Source organism: Mus caroli, unplaced genomic scaffold, assembly GCF_978045245.1.
Source record: "Mus caroli unplaced genomic scaffold, Mus_caroli_1 scaffold_6, whole genome shotgun sequence".
NCBI lineage: Eukaryota > Metazoa > Chordata > Mammalia > Rodentia > Muridae > Mus > Mus caroli.
The window spans coordinates 83,547,621-83,564,800 of record NW_028227261.1 but is presented as its reverse complement, the minus strand read 5'-3'; the positions used below and the strand labels follow the sequence as shown (position 1 = coordinate 83,564,800).

At 41.1% G+C, this 17,180-nt stretch overlaps 1 protein-coding gene across 19 annotated transcripts in view; it reads right to left on the bottom strand.

The window, feature by feature from the left end:
* Positions 1-1,266: 1,266 nt before the first annotated feature.
* The window catches only part of LOC110293557 (TLE family member 1, transcriptional corepressor), an 82,941-nt gene continuing 67,027 nt past the window's right edge, over positions 1,267-17,180 (bottom strand). For 12 of the 19 annotated variants that reach the window (XM_021161416.3, XM_021161419.3, XM_021161420.3 and 9 more), the window contains 6 exons: positions 8,777-9,026; positions 7,343-7,590; positions 5,758-5,905; positions 3,611-3,761; positions 1,966-2,042; positions 1,268-1,866 (listed from right to left, as the gene is read on the bottom strand). In XM_021161416.3, coding sequence (XP_021017075.1) covers positions 1,759-1,866; positions 1,966-2,042; positions 3,611-3,761; positions 5,758-5,905; positions 7,343-7,590; positions 8,777-9,026 — 982 coding nt within the window. In that variant the 3' untranslated portion in view covers positions 1,268-1,758. Of the gene's footprint in view, positions 1,867-1,965; positions 2,043-3,610; positions 3,762-5,757; positions 5,906-7,342; positions 7,591-8,776; positions 9,027-17,180 lie in introns of all 19 variants that reach the window. The other 7 variants (XM_021161412.3, XM_029476597.2, XM_021161413.3 and 4 more) reach the window with 2 other exon arrangements.

The window sequence follows — 17,180 nt, the reverse complement described above, 5'->3', positions numbered from 1 at the left end:
TGTCTTGGTGGAAGTCAAGGAGAAACCTACTCCACAATATAGAGAAGGGAGAGAGAAATCAGTTTTGGCCATTAGTATTTGCTACTTGCTTAATAAAAAATATTTAATAAACCTTGAAAAAAAGTTTTTGGGTGAAAACTAGTATTTTTAAAGATATAAAAAGGTCTTGATGACAAATGAAAAGCATAAAGAACAACTACAAATTCACTGAATCATAAGTAAACAAGGGCACAGGAAATTCCTTAGCTACTTACTAACCATGTTTTTTCCTAATACATAGAAGTCAACAGCAAATATAAAAAGCATAAGTTGTATAGCCTTTTCAAAAGAAAACACGTTTGGTAGCTTATTAAGAGCCCAGGGTTACAGATATCACCTAATCAAATTAGTAAAAATGTGTCTATAAAAATAAGAACAAAAGATTAATTCCAGACTGCAAGATCCAGAGCTGCAGGGGCAGTCTTAATGAGATGAACGGGGCAAAGCTTGCTGGATTAAGCAAATCAGTATAATAGATCAAGTAAGTACTAATGAGACATAACCAGCTGACTTTCCACTTCAGTTTTCCAGGGAGTAAACTCCAGAGCTTTCTGAACAGCACACATCATAAAACAAAACATAAATCATCAATATATTCCTTGAAATACAAGAGAAAGAATGTAGATAAGACTGGGCCTTCCTATAATAATGGTTTGGTTTGTCAGTAGGATACTAGGAAAATGCACAATTTTAATTTGTGACCGCACACTCTTAGATTTAACCACATATATCAGATGGGGTTTCTTTGGAGTAAGGATGAGGGAGAAAGAAGGCAGGAGGGGTGAAAATGTGTGAAAACAGGATCATTGTTTGATATATTATCTAAGTTTAAAAAAGTCACAAGGGTGGCACACACTAGTACTCCAGGCTGAGACAAGAGGATAGCTACCAGCTTAAGGTGAGCATAAAATATAGTGTAAGAGCCTGTAAAAACAAAGTAAAAGTCATAGTAATAGTTTTAAGTCTTAACCACAAGAGCCTCAAAGAATGAGTATTAAAGGTAATTCCAATTTTGTCTATTAAAGCTGTCATGAACTGAAAATTCCAGTTCTGATCCTGAGTCTCCGTTGATCCCCAAGGACTTGATGGGATCAGTCCCAATACAGCAGATGTTCATAGTCAAATGCATTTCTGCAAAAACAAGTGTACTAAGAACCTACCTATGTGTGTATGGACTTTACTCGCAAAAACCCACATCAATCGACTGTATTGATTAAAAAGAGTCAAGGAGGAAGACCACTTACTGGTACTAAAGGTTTTACTGTAATAAACCAAATATATTTACAATTTATACAAATGTTGAAACAACAAAAAAATACAAAAAGAAAAAAAATCACAAGATGCAAAACCAAGAAACAAGTTCATTGCAGACACCACTGCTCTACAAAGGACTCAAGGTGAACTGAATTGCAAGGAACAGAAAGGTAAGCTCACAGTGGGCCAAGGCAGGACTGACAGGCAAGGCAGCAGGTAGCTCTTCTATCCCACTCCTGGCTTCTGTGTGATTGTGGTGCCCAAAGTTAGACAGGCGGCTGGCTGTCTACTGATAAGGCTTGTTGCCTTCGCTTTGTAGACTCAAAGCAGTTCTGTGTCAAGATTTGGAAACAGGTTTCTTCAGGTTTCTTGATGTTGTTTCTGTTTTTTTAAATTATAACTTCTATTTCTACAAATTCCAAACATTTGGCCCAATCCAACTGTATATATGAAGCCGTGGTATTCTCAGTAGATGACCTCATAAACGGTAGCCTTTTTGTCCCCTGAGCCAGTGACTATGTATTTATCATCCACAGAGATGTCACAGCTAAGCACTGATGAAGATTCTTTGGACTGTAAGAAAAAACAGCAGGCAGAGAATATTTAATGTGTCCCATTGTAGAGACAGCCTCACTAGTTATTTCAAAGGTCACGAGGTAAGCATGTCCATACCTGGAAGATGCTGGCTCCATATGGTGTCCGCCAGGCATTTAGGAGGTTGTCTTTTCCAGTACTCACAAACCATTTGCCTAGAATTAGCAAAGGCACAGGTGATTTCAGCAATATTAAAATCCCCCCCTGTTGGAATTAGTTAATTTGCACTAGTTTTAGTGTTTGGTGTATGTGCATGTGTGTCTGAGTGTAAATGCACAGGCCAGGGAGCATGTGTGAACATGGGAGAACAACTCTGTAAAGCTGGTTCTTTCCTGCGCTGTTGCTGAGACAAGATCTTTTTTATTTTTCCAGATGTTCAATATTATATAATATATATTATAACATATATATATATATGTTTTATATATATATATGTTATATATATATATATATATATATATATATATATATAAATAATTAGGTATTTTCTTCATTTACATGTCAAATGCTATCCCAAAAGTGCCCCATACCCTGCCCCCCACTCCCCTACCCACCCACTCCCACTTCTTGGCCCTGGTGTTCCCCTGTACTGAGACAAGATCTTTATTATTGTTTATATTGCTGTCCTACAAGCTTCAGAGGCCATTCTCCTGTCTCCTGCTCTCATCACACTGTAGAAATGCTGGGTTTACAGATGTGAGCTACCTCATCTAGTTTTTTACATGGGTTTCAAAGGCTGAACTCACATCACTGTGCTTGAGTAATAACAACTGTTTTTATCCAGGAAATGATCTAGCTATCCCCCAAAGAGAACATTTTTATCATACTAAGGTCCATGTCCAAAGGGTTGGTCTATGATCCAGGCAAGTTTTACATCTAGGCTCCTTGGTGTGATCCTGTTCATACTCAAAGAAGGCTGGAGATTACTGAGTGGATAAACACGTGCAAGCATGTCTACATATTCAGATTTCGAGCATGTGGCCTTGTGTACTTGGAATCCAAGCCTCATGGACAGTGTGGGAAGGTCAAAGAACAGGTAAGCCTTGGGCATTGTTGGTCATCTGAGTGGCAGGAAGATAGCTGGCTTTGACACCCACCTGAGCGTGTTTGTAAGTGTGTGTGTGTGTGTGTGTGTGTACTCTCGCATGTACACATTCAGTACATGACTCAGTTTCATAGCCATTTTCATTCTTATGGAAACAATGAGAGCAAAAGAATTCAATATTGAACTAATCAGAAATGCTCATTTATCAGATGCATACAGAATGTGCAACTAGTATCAGTCACCCATCTATCCTCACAGCCAGAGTGAATAAATATGTGGCCACACAAAGCACACCACAGTCTCCACATGGACGTTCCCTTCTCTGTTCTCATTCAGGAAAAAAGAATCTGAGTACAGCTAACATCCTTCTGACCCTGGATTCTGGTTATACAGTCAGCACATAGTGATTTCACTACGGTCCTATTCTAAACATCATTACCCTCCACACTTCAGAGCACCAGCAATTACGCCCCACCCCTACCATATATTTCAGTGCCTGCTGACTTTTCTCAAATTAACAAAGCAGGCTGAGACACACATTACTCTGCTCTGAGGGGCAATAGAATTACTGCATCCAGCTGCATGGAGCAACACATTTTTCCCCAGATACCATCTCTAAGCATATTTTAAAAAGTATTTCCCCATTTAGGCCATTGAAGCTCTTGTAGCTGAACTCACCACAATAAGCAAATTTTAGGGACAGCACGCAGCTCTCATGGAGGTGCAGCTGGTACTTGTCAGGCTTGTTCACATGCAGAACTTCCACGTTGCTGCTTTCCATGCCCACAGCAAGCCACTCCCCAGTTGGGCAGTATCCCAAAGAGAAGATCTGTTATAGGTAAAACAGGATCCCTGATGAGTTTACTCAAGAAATTAAGGAAGTGAGACGTCAGCAAGTGGCATAAGCATGGGGTCGAAAAATGGGTTTAATCTGCCAAATCCACACTGGGAAGGGGCAGGGGATGCAACCCAACCCAGAATCCTCTACTGAACACAATGGAAGATTAAAAGTTCCACCCATGCTGTGAAATACGATATTATCTTTAATAATAACATTGGAAGTTGTCATTAAAAGACACTAACTGAAATACTTACGTGAGAAATACAATGTCTAAGATATGTAATTCAGCGTTTGGAATGAGGATGATATAACAAAACTAGCCAGGTAACAATAGCTTAGGATAGGGAATATAATTGTCTGTATTTGATATAGGCATATATATGTTTGACATTTATAGACATTTGAAATTTTCTTAAGTTTAAAACTGGTGACCAAAAATAATATTGTGCATATTCCACAGAATGGTAGACTAGGAAAAGTTCTGAAACTAAAATCAATAGTCACCTACATTAGTATATGTGAGAGCTGATACAACCTAGAGTTGTGTGGGAAGAATTTCAGTGAAGAGTTACCTGGATTGGTCAGCCTGTAGGCAAGCCTGTGAAATGTTTTCTTAGTTGGGTTATTTGAAATGGGAAGACCCACTACGTTTGTGTTACCCCTTCACAGAGTGAATGAAAAGAACACAGACATTGTACCAGCATGTGTGAGTACTTCCTTCCTCTTTGCTCCTCGACTATGGAAGCAATGTGACTTTCTGACAACAATGGACTGTGATCTGGAATAGTTAACTAACTAAACTATTTTTCTTCTAAGCTGCTTTCTGTCATATCTTATCAGAGGAACAGAAGGAAATTAAAACAATATATGTAGTTGCTTTCCATTTTTACCCGATTTTTAAATTTTTATTACGTTTAAACAAAAAACACATCATAAGCGAGCAAGGGGCGGGGGCTGAGTAATACACAGAAGAACAGCGTTACTAAGAAGAAGACACCAGTAAAGGGTGAGAACTGCTTCTGCCAAATAAGTCTACAGTCTCCAAAAGTTGTTATGTTTTTATATTATTTTAAAATTCTACTCAGTCATAGTAGTGTACACCTTTAATCCTAGTATTGTGGAGGCTGAAGTAGTAGGACTGCCTTGTGTTAGAGTCAAGCCTCTAAAGCCTTCTATAGATCTAGGTGATCATGATTATATATTTTTATCATGTCCCCTCCCCCCACCTTCTTACCCAACCACCTTTATATTCTTTCTCCTGCCCTTCTATCACAAACATACAAACAAGCAAAACATCAGTAAGTCAAAAAAACCAAAAAACCAAAAAAACAAAAAACAAAAACAAAACAAAAACCAAAACCCCCAAGCAAACAAAAGAACATAAAAAAGACCCCTATCTCCCAATGCCCCATGGAGTTTGTGTTGGTCAATTACTCTGAGGTATGGGCCTGCCCCGAGGGTAGTAGATGTACCTAATGACCCTCCATTGGAGAAAACTGATTTTCCATTACCAGTGGGTATCAATTGCAAATAGCTTCTTGGTTAGGAGTCCACTTGCCCCTCAGTGTTGGGACTTCAACATGGTTGTTTTTTAAGTTTAAGAAAGGAGACGGGTATTCACATGTTCTTAAGACTCCTTGAAACAAATTAACATTCATTTCACTCTCCTTCTGCATTTGATGGTGTTAATATACACAACAGACTGCATCCTGCTGAAGAAAACCTGTATATTCTCTACTGTATAAATTCTTTTCACCAAAACCACGTGTACATAAAGCATCTTAACATGGTTTGACACACAGGATTCTTTGTAACCATCCCCTGTGTGTGTGTGTGTGTGTGTGTGTGTGTGTGTGTGTGTGTGTGTTGTATGTCTATGGTTTTAAACACATCTGCTTATCATGGTACCCTGCATGATGCTGAGGTGGGAGAACGATCCACAGACCCCTTCTGACTCCACAGCAGGCCAGAGCCAAGCACTCACCTGTGAAGTGAAGTCATGCTGCTGTAGCTGCCTCCCTTCTCTCAGGTCCCAGGACCTCACAGTGTTGTCTAAACCGCCTGTCCAGAGCTTGGTGCCATCATTAGAAATGTCAATACAGCTGGCTCCGTCTGTGTGGCCCTGGAATTGCCTGATAAAACAAACCAGACTGAATAATGATTTCCTGCCAGAGCTCAAGGTAAACACTGTTGTGTTGTTGGTTTTGGACTCACTGTGTCATGTCAGTGTTTGTTGGTGTGCAGTATCAAAGTAACCTTTCCCTGAGGAGCACAGGAAACAGCCCCTGCAGGTTCTGTTTCCTTTTTCAAGATCCAAGGCCTAAAGAAATGGACTGGCTTGCAGGATGCTGCCAGAAGCCAGGTATCCTATGGCCTCTTGATAAACAGACCCAGTGAAACTCTTCCCTAGTCTGGAAAAGAATTTAAGTACTAAGAGACAATAAAGATAAACACACAAAACCCAATTTCCTTAAGGAAAGATAAAGACCAGTCCTTTGGTGGCCAAGGCTTGAACCCACAGAAAGTCAAAGGCTTAGTCCAAGAACACATTCATTTAGAAGATAATCTTCCAGTAGGGCCCTTCCTGCTAGCACAGTGTGAACTCTGTGTACTCAGCCCTTCTGAATCATAAAGGGCCTTGCATGAGAAAATGTGGACTCCCAGAGACCAAGGGTCAAGCAGGCCTCTTGACCTCAAAGGAGTTAGGTAGAGACAAAGAAAAGTACTGAGGAGGACAGACACTTGCCAGCTCTCAGCCCCAGTACAAGGCTTTCTTTTCACAGGACCTTCACACCATGTTCAAAGGGCATCCCAAATCAACTGGGTGGCAAGGATTTCTGACCCCTGGAAGGGCAGGAGGCAACAAAGTCAGTTCAGTAGAGAGAACATGAGCACAGTGGGGTCTGGGGTTGGCAGATGGGGTGTGTGTGTGTGTGTGTGTGTGTGTGTGTGTGTGTGTGTGCATGCAGTGACTTTCAGAAATTTGACTCTACATGTTGAGCATGCTTTCGCCAGGGCAGATCAGAGAGGTCAGGACCCACCTTCAGAACCAGAAAAGACCCAGAATAGAACTGCTTAGAAACTTCAATGTCAAGAAGGTCCCCCATCCCCTATTACCACAGAGCACCAAACTTAGAATTTGAAAGTGAAAGGGAAAGAAAAAAGCCCATGTGCTTCCAAGTGGAATAACCCTCTTAGTTAGCTATGAGAAATACAGATTATTTTAAAGCTATTTTGTGGTTTCAATGCAATGAAAGCTTATTTTTAATGTTTTTTTTGTTGTCTTGTGTCAGTAGATTTCCATCTGCACAAACAAGACACTGGCCAAGCTCAAACCATTTGGATTGGAGACTCTTGTATTATCATTTACTCCACATTATGTTGTCCCTTGACACAGCCGCATCTGACATCTCAGTGTGGACGAAAGAATGGGAAAGAGGGTCTTGGTGACCCTCTAGCATATGCCAAGTGCGCTCGTCACCCACAGGTGGCCAGATAGCCTCTGTTTCAACACTCAACAAACAGCAGCTTCTTAACTGAGGCTTCCCTAGGAAAGTCCCTGTACTCACCTCACCAGGGTCTGGTTGTGCAGGTCCCACACTGCGATGTTGCCGTCACTGCAGCATGAGAAGCAGACCTTGGAGTCGGGGCTGATGGCCAGAGCATAACAGGCAGGGGCTGAGGATGTCAGCTCTGCCTTTATGCGGGGAGTTGGAGCTGCCAGGTCCCAGATGGATAGAGTACTGGCTTCCCCTCCCACTATGAGAGTACAGCCATCAGGTAGCAATTTACAGGAACGGATATAGTTATCTCTATTCTGTGGAATAGAAAAATGTAATCACTGTGGAGCATTGCCAACTGATAATACTGTGTATTCCTAAATGCTGTTCTGTTTTTTAACTTCAAGAGAGATTTTATGAATACTCTGTTCTACAGGAAAGACCAGGGCTCAACTGCCATTGTCTTCTTCCAAAGAGTAAATAAACTCACAGGGCTGCCAAGCTGTATTCCTGATTTGCAACTGTACAGACAGACTTGAAAGCATCTAGGTGCAAGGCAGGTGTGAGTGCACTTTCCTGTGGAGAACACTGCCCGCACCATCATTTACTGTTGGACAGTGCAGACCCCCCAAACATGCTTTCGTTTTCATTTTTTCTGACACTGCCCAATGAGTTCTGAGTACTTATTTAAGAATTTAATGGATTGGCTTCCTCAATATTACCATAGCTATTGTCCTATGGAACTTTCTTAATCAAAAGGCCAAAAGATGACTCTCCATCTAAGCAAACCCAGATAGAGGGACAAAGAGTGCTTTCAGTCTAAGTATGCACTATCACAACAAAAGCATCACCCCAAACACACCCACACCAACCCCTCCCCCCCCCCCCCCTCACTTGCTTGTTAGGTCTTTATCTGCCCTTCTTGTTTGAGAATAACACTATTTAGATATATAGTCAGGACAGCCCAGTTCACAGTCTGCTGAAGAACAACATTACAGGTCTGGCAATCATAAGGCAAATAGGTGCTTCTAAGTTCTTGACAGAGTAGCTTAGTGTTTTGGGAGACAATTCTTTCTGTTCCAGTCTTACTACAGCTATGGCAGAAAGGAAAAGCTACCTTCCCACCCACTTGACAATACCAAACCAGTTTGGAAGGGTTTTCATGCCATATTAGCAAATGTTGATGTTTAATATTTAGCTAAAGTTTACAGGGAAATTTAACAATGAGTAGATAGCTGGGATCAACAGTCCACATTAACTACTTTTTCTCTATTGCATAGGATACCATCTTAGAAATCATGTGTTCAAAGTGAGCTCCAAACCACTGCAAAACATCTCCAAAAATAAGTCTATCAACACTGGGATTTAACCAGTGTAGTGGCAATAACTGAATCCTACTCAATGAATGAATAGGGCAGAAGCTTGACCACCTAACATAGGAAACAGAGGGGCTTCTACTCTCTGCTTATGAAAATGGCTCAGGTGAACCTGATGCTTGCTCACCAGACAATCCAGCTGAGAGACGGGGCTCTTGTTGCCAGGGTGGCTGATGTCCCAGACCTTAACGCAGCCCTTGCCACCTGTGTACACGTGCCTTGTGGGGTTGCTGATGGTCACTGCACACACCACCTCCCCGTGGTTGAGGGTGTTGATCTGCCGAGCATGTCGGGGAATCCCAGGTCCAATGAGGGCATCAGGGGGAAAAGGAACGGGCTGCATTTGGCCATCAGCAGTAACGTGGAAGGAGTATGCTCTAAATGGAAGAAAAGCACTTATCACAAAGGGAGCTGCAGCCTGGAGATGGGAAGGAGGCACGCTCTTGTCATGGTTTCTCCTTCTGAATTCAAAAGTCTCAACAGTTAAAGTCTGCATTCAAGCTACTATTCTACAATGCTCTAAAGTATACAAAACTCTATAAAGTATATAAAACTCAATTTAAATGTTTTTAATTGTTTCTTACAAATTCTGAAAAGTATTCTTTCAAGTCTCACTATAAAAATGTGCTTCTAAACTGATGTAGCCTTCTACATCCCTCATACATGATTTCTTATAATTTAAAGCACTTAAGATGATGTCTTTAAGAACTCTAATCATGGGGCTGGAGAGATGGTTCAGAGGTTAAGAGCACTGTCTGCTCTTCCAGAGGTCCTGAGTTCAATTCCTGGGTGCCTCACAACCATCTGTAATATTACCTGATGCCACCTTCTGCCACACAGGTGTACATGCAGATAGAGTACTCATATACATAAAATAAACAAATCTTAAAAATAATGTATCTTATAATGAAAATACAAACATATAAACATGCAAACAAAAAGAGTTTCTGGAAAAGATATCAGTGGTTCTGTGCACTGGTTGCTCTTGTAGAGGACATGGGTTCTACTCCCAGCACTCACAAACATTGGTAAATCTACTTCTAGGGGCTCTGAAACCTTGTTATTTCTTCCATGAACAGACACACATGGTATATTAACATATATGTATAAAATATACATGTAAACATAAAATAACTTAAATTTTTTTTAAAAAACTGCTTTTAAAACATATTATTTTACACTTCTGTCTCAGACTCCTCTTACATAACCAAGAAAAAAAGAAAGAAATTCTGATATCAAATGACAGATTTCCTACCCAACAATTTCTCATATTTACCTCAAAATGACAATTTTATCTGATGGAGGCAAAGCAACCAGCTAAAAGAGCATCTTCCCCGTCCACATTAGCCAGGGCAGCAAATGCTGTACAACGGGAAGCAGGTGGAACTTGCAGAGAGGACTTTCAATTTAGTTCTTTACTTGAAAGGGGGCTAGGAAAGGGGGACACTTGAGTACTTTCTGCACATTTTTCTATTAACCTGAAACTTACCTAAAAATTAAAGTTTCTCTAACATTTCCAAAAGTAAAGCAAAGGAACTGGGGACAGCTCAGGGTTGAGCTCTACATAGGGTGTGCAAGGCCAAGGTTCGGTGAAAACAATAAAGAAAAAAACGAGTGATGCCTTTCCTTCCCAATGCCTACGTAAGCAAGCTGACTGGACTCAGAAAGTCCTTCAGACTGCAAGCTGACTTTGAAGATGAGAAGTCACTTCAGAAGGTGGTAGAAGATCCTGCTGGGCTGACACCTGCCCTGGGTTGCTGACTTTCATAAGCAAGTGAAACTTTCATGTAGTCTGCCTGCAGTTCTCTTCCCTGTTCAGCACAAATGAGCCTAATCCTCATCATGTACTTTTATCTCTGGCAACAAAATTCAAGACTTATTTTTTTTTTCTTCCACTGTATTAAATTGCTACTTGACTCCCTAGAGCTAGCACACAATGGGCATCATAAAACACACAGCAAAGCCACTCTCGAGTGGAAGATGTGCAGGGCTTCTCCTCTCATCCTAAACTGGAGGGCCCCATTTGTCTCCTAGCTCAGACATCACAGATCTAGGAGTTCTTGTCACCAAGCATAAACAAAGCCTGAAGGATTTTTCTGTTCCTGCTACCTCCTTGGGTAAGGATGAGTCCTTTCTGAAACACCATAAATACTAACAGAGCTCTTGAACTTTTTATTCTGCTAATAACTCAACTGTACAAAATAACTTGGCAGAAAACTGAAAACTGATACTCAATATGAACTCTCAATGAGGCTGTACTTAAAATGCACATTCGCTGGCCTGGAAATAAAGATTGGTTACTATTTCCCTCCATAGAAGCAACATATCAAATAAATGAGACTTTAAATGTTCCTCCCTTCATCTACAGAAAAGATCTTAAATGTCCATTATCTCTTGGAAAACTGGCTTTAATGGCCACTGGAAAGAGGCTATATGTCACCAGCTGTTAACAATGCTGTTTTATCATGACTCCTAGTGATGGAGACAGAATAATGAAGGTTACTCTGGTGGTTTGGTTCTGGTTCTTTTCCCTTGCGTTGTGGAGGTTTGAAATTCAGTGCCTTATGCATGCTAAGCAACGTCTCTACTACAGAACTCTATCTCTAGCTCCCCTTTTTGGGTACAGAGTACTACTAAGTCATACAGGATGGCATTGAACTTTTCATCTTCCTGTTGAACCTCCCCAATTAGCTAGGGTAGCTGGCTTGTGTCATCAGGCCTAGCAATCAGCTAGTATAACTCAGTTTGAATAACTGAGCTACAGAACAGGAGCCACAAAGAATTTTCTGGGAGATTTTATATATATATCTCACTCCCTCAGCCCTTAATTCTTCAATCCTCTAAATCACGCACTGACTTTTTTCTATTCAGAAAGACTCTCTGTATTCTTCCCAATACCGAAATATATATATGCATAATACAGTTATTTGAATAGGGACTGACAATACTTATTATGGGATATCAGTAGTTTCAATCAAATAGTACTTTGTTCCCTTGGAGACAAAACTACCAAAGCTTAGAGGTTTGAGTCTATTATTTCTGCCCTTCAAGAATTCTGGACTTCAAATAACTGGTAGGACAAAATCTACCAGCAAAGTTATGTAATGGTTCTGTTCCATTTCTGTTGCTCTGATTAAAACAACAACAAACCTCTGACAACAAGCAACTTCGAGAAAGAAGGGTTTACCTGGCTTGCAATCCCATGTTAGAGTCCCCAACTAAGGTGAAGTCAAGCAAGGAGACTAAAGTATCAAATCCAGTCAAGAGCAGAGAGAATAAACACATGGATCCAACCTCACTTGCTTACTCTCACCTAGCTTTCTCCTTTTAGCATTGTCGAGGCTCTCCTGCCTAGGGAATGGTGTTCCTCATAATAGACTTGGTCTTCATACATCAAGATGGGGCCCCAACAAGGAAACAAATTTGCATCAGGTGCCCTTCCAGCAATGCCAGGTTTTCAGTGGGAGGCTATTTTATCTTCAATTAGAATCCCACTGGTTACAGAGTTAAATGTTTCAGATTAACAAAGTATCTGTACCAAGTACAGATGGGAGAGCTGTCTACTAGTCTTTGGGAGATCTATCTCCCAGGTGTGCTCTTTTTCCAACAACACAGGAGCTTGTAAGCGTCATATTGAGGCAATTTAAAATGGATTTACACTGCAATGAGAGCTTTGAACACCCATCTGTCCCGTGGGAAGCCCATATGGATGCTAATAAATCAGTCCTGGGGGCTAAGAAGCTATAGAGCCTCAACAAATGAACAAACCAGAACAATACTCAGGCTGTGAGCCATCCTCCAGGGATCCATAGAGAGAAAAACAAGAGGGGATCAGAGATGGCTGGAATTAGTTATTCACCCACAAAAATAACAGGAACCTTCAAAACACGGTATCATGTCAACATCAATGGTAGAGACCCCAGAAGACACTACCTTCTCTATAGGCTGAGGAATTAGGAATAACAGAATGGAGAAGTTGCAAACAAACTGTTAGCACAACTGCCTTTCCTTATCCTCGTGGTATACATTACTGGGTCCCAGGTGGACGCCTAAAACAAAAGACCACATTATAGCTAGCTTTCCAATGTACAATCTACGGAATCTATTTAAACATTATGTTTGTTTAATTTACAAATCAAGAAGAATAAGATAGTAATAATGAAACAGAACAAGTATCACACATTCTAATCAAATCAACACCTTTATACTTTGAGGTCATTATTATTAAAGACACAAGCACCACAATGCACAAACTACAATATATGAGGTTGATTGGGGTAGCACTCTTCAGGGGCAGAGGCAGGGGAACCCTGAATTTGAGGCTAGGCTGAACAATATTGTGAGACTGTGCGATCACGTGTATATATTTAGTGTATTCAGATAGAGCAAAACCAATAGATAAGACAGCAACTGACTTTCCATGTGACATGAAGCAAATCTACTACTCAGAATCCCAGAATCTCATTGTTACATACCACAATATACATACATATACACACCACAATATACATACATATGCATATACACATACACATATACATATCCTCCTTCTGTCTCCCTCTCTAAACACATAAATAAAATCTGTTTATTTATGGTGTTAATACTTTCAGATTGCACTTGATCTGAAACTGTCAATAAGTGAGGACTATTCTTTTAGACCTGAATTACAGATAAGGTCAGACGAAAGAATGGCCTGATTATGTTTGTATAAGCTCATAAAGAGGCAAAAAACAGTATCAGTTTTCCCCGTGGCTGAAGTGATGAGCAGACCTTCTAAGAGAAAGGTTTGTATTCCTCCTCCATGTAATTGCTGTTGGAAGAGGTAGGTACTGCCAATAAAAAGCAATTGAGCAGTATACACATCCTACATGCACTGCTCTGTACCTATGTTATATCTTTTAAATGGCCCACTTATCTATTCAAGAAAAAGTATAGGGATGCTCTCCTAACCAACTCACCCACTACATTAAGTCCAAGACCAGGCTGAAAAACCTAAACTTTTATGTGAAATGGACTCTACCCGGGGCACTAGCTCGATAGCTATACCAAAAGTGTATGCTCTTACTGACTAGCTATTCTCCAGCCTATGAGATATCTGTTCTCTGATGCACAGGGCTCAAAAAATAAACAAACAAAACAACAACAACACCTCAAAACCAAAAAGAATACAATAGGAGCACATTCTGGTGCTAAGGATTGGTGTTTGTAAGGGTTGGTGTTTGGACAGTACTGGGAACTACAGTGAGTTTCCAGGAAACAGCAGTGTTGTTAACCCACCACAGATGTAACAGCCAATGAGGCTCTGCTGAAAATCCTTCCGGTGGGCAAGTGCAAGTATCCTGGGATCCAGGAAAAGAGAAAAACACAGGTGGGAACAATCAGGCAAGCAAGAGATGTCTAATGAGGTAAGTGGGTCACAAGATCAAGCTCAGTGACAAGTCCATAGGTAAAGATGTGAACAAATGTCCACAGGGAAGAGGACAGTAGTAGCAAACTATGACCCAGAAACTGAAGGATCTGGGACCACTCTACTACACTAAGCCCATACCCACGAGGAGGCCCCTGTTTCCATAGCCTTCTGGCTAAACTCCTACTGATTCATTCACTTCTCATTCTGAAATCAGGAGGTGTAACTAGAGAGGTAAAAGGAAAGCCCACTGGACTTACCACTTTAAAAGGAAATGAAATCAGCACCTATTGAGAGCAAAGGGCTTCTCAGTTATTGGGCACATGGTAGCAATGAAGTGCTAAAAGGAAAGGGTCCTCTCCTGAGGTTCTTCCCAGAACAGTAAGCTGAATAGCAAGAATGTATTCTGAGCAAGCAGTCTGTCTCCTGTTAACAAAGCTATGCTGTGTTCTGCAACCAAAGGAAAACCTGTGTTTAAAGACTTGCTGGTGACCTGGAAATTGATCAAACCGCACTGGCAGAATCCAGTAAACAGTAATGAAGCAGAGACTCTAGAGACGAAGGGTAAGTCTCTGTTGCCCAAGGACATGGAACTGCTGATGTGAAAGTCCTTACTATAATAACAGGTACAAAAAGCCTGAACAGTTCAAAAACCTTGACTAGCTCTCTAGCCTCATTACAGATTCTGAGGTCCTTCAAGATTTTAAAGACAACTAGTCCTGTTTCATAGGGCACTAAAGCTCTTTGCCACTTAGGAGCACAAGCCAGCCCCCAAAACATCACCTGCTGCCAATCTTCAAGGTGTCTGTCCCACATTACTTGGAATGTTCCCTTTTGCCTAGAAGAGCATCCCCTCTCTCTCAGGTACACATCACGTGGGTCCCATCCACCACTCCCTGCAGGTAGCTCTTCCTCTGAATCTTTACTACAGCATCTATCACATAGGACATTTCTGCCTTTACTGTCCCACAGCTCTTTAAAGTCGAATGAAATGTCTCCATCAACCCATAGAAGAACTAGTGCTTAACCATTGAGTCTGAACAAGTCATCTACTGTTGCCTGATCACTAGCAGAAAAAAAACATATAAGATGTTGATACAAAGGGATATTACTCAGGAGAGTCAACATGAGATGCCCAAGAACTAACGTGGTAAACATTTCCAACAGAGCAAGGTTGCCAAACACTACAAAACCTAAGGTTTTGCCCCAAGGTTTCTGGAGGAAACATGGCTATGTTAGACAATTTTAAAATACTAGCAAAAGAAACCACCTGTTGTAAATAAATGTGAAGAAGAAATACACAGGCTCTATTCCTATCTCATAAACGCAGTCATTTCTGAAAAGGGGGTTTGTGGAGGGACAACTATAACTACACATCAAAGACAAGCCCTGATTCAAGGTAACTAAAGAAACCAGACGACCCAGCAGTTGAAAACAAATTAAACTAATACCCACACAGCAAAAGCAAAACACAGAATAGACACTATTTTTAGCAGGCAACAGCCTTCAAAAGCCAAATATCACTGTGGTGGTTAATTTTATGTGTCAATCTGCCCAGACTAGGGAATGCCCAGATGGCTGAAAACATCCTAGCTGTGTCTGGGAGGTGTTTCTAAAGACATTAGCATCTCACCAATATAGGCAGGCAACACTGGGCATTGTCCAAAACAATGGCAAAAACAGCACATACAAAACAAAACAAAATACATAACAAAACAAAAACCCCAGCCAAAACAGCAAAAAGTTTGAGAAAGGTTTATTGTTTATTTCACTCTCTGCTTAGCCTGGTCTGTCATTGTGACACCAGTACCCTCTCAGGCCATCAGACTTGGACTGAAACTCCAGCTGAAACTGCTATACCTTTCCCATCCATCCCATTCCCCTGCCTTCAGACTCAGTCAGATTCCCCAGGATTCTAGCTTACTGATGGCAGACCATGGGATTTCTCAGTTTTCATAATCATGTGGGTGAATTCTTCATATGAAGTTCCCTTCCTCTCTATTATATATTAGTTCTGTTTCTCTGAAGAACCCTAACACATCATCTAAGTGTGAAGACAACTAAGTTTTCAAATCTACTAAGCTAGCTAGCTATGGTACCCATGTTAATCATCAGAAAAGGCAGAGGGAGATGGGATGGAAGATGCTGGCACTGAGCCCCTCTTGGCTAGAAGTTACCTACTATAAAACAGTTTCTTCCTAAGAGGGAATTTCTCTCTAATGGCATGATTTTCTTTTCCCTTTAGGCTCTATACACCCAAAAGAACTTTAAAAGCCTGATTTAAGTTCTAAACAAGTAAGTAGAAGACTTCAGAATTATGTGCCTGATGTTCAAGCACAGGGTGAAAGAACTTGAACTACCTGTCTTAGTCAGGGTTTCTATTCCTGCACAAACATCATGACCAAGAAGCAGTTGGGGAGGAAAGGGTTTATTAAGATTACACTTCCATACTGCTATTCATCACCAAGGGAAATCGGAACTGGAACTCAAGCATGTCAGAAAGCAGGAGCTGATGCAGAGGCCATGGAGGGATGTTCTTTACTGGCTTGCCTCCCCTGACTTGCTCAGTCTGCTCTCTTATAGGACCCAAGACTACCAGCCCAGAGATGGTCCCACCCACAAGGGGCCTCTCCCCCCTTGATCACTAATTGAGAAAATGCCCCACAGCTGGATCTCATGGAGGCATTTCCCCAACTGAAGCTCCTTTCTCTGTGATAACTCCAGCCTGCATCAAGTTGACACAAAACTAGCCAGTACACTACTCTACAATCTGCAGCCAATTATAATTAGTCTGACTTTCAACTACTACCCCAAAAGGGTATCTCTGCTCAAGGGACAAGGGAATTATGGGAACTTTAGTTCTACTAGGAGGAAGAAGGTAGAAACAGGACTTGCTCATGTGACTATAATTCAAGGTCAATGTCACAGACCTAATAGAGGGCTACCAGAATGCAAATGTCTGTGAAAATATATCTGTGGAGGCTCCATGGGCACGACATCCGAGGGAGCAAGCAATGTGTGCAAAGTCTTCAACAGAGCTATGGTTTAGGTAAGCGTCCCACCACTGTATAATCCCAAGCATTTCCAAATTCACATCATCCTTGGGAGATGGTCCTGGGAGGTG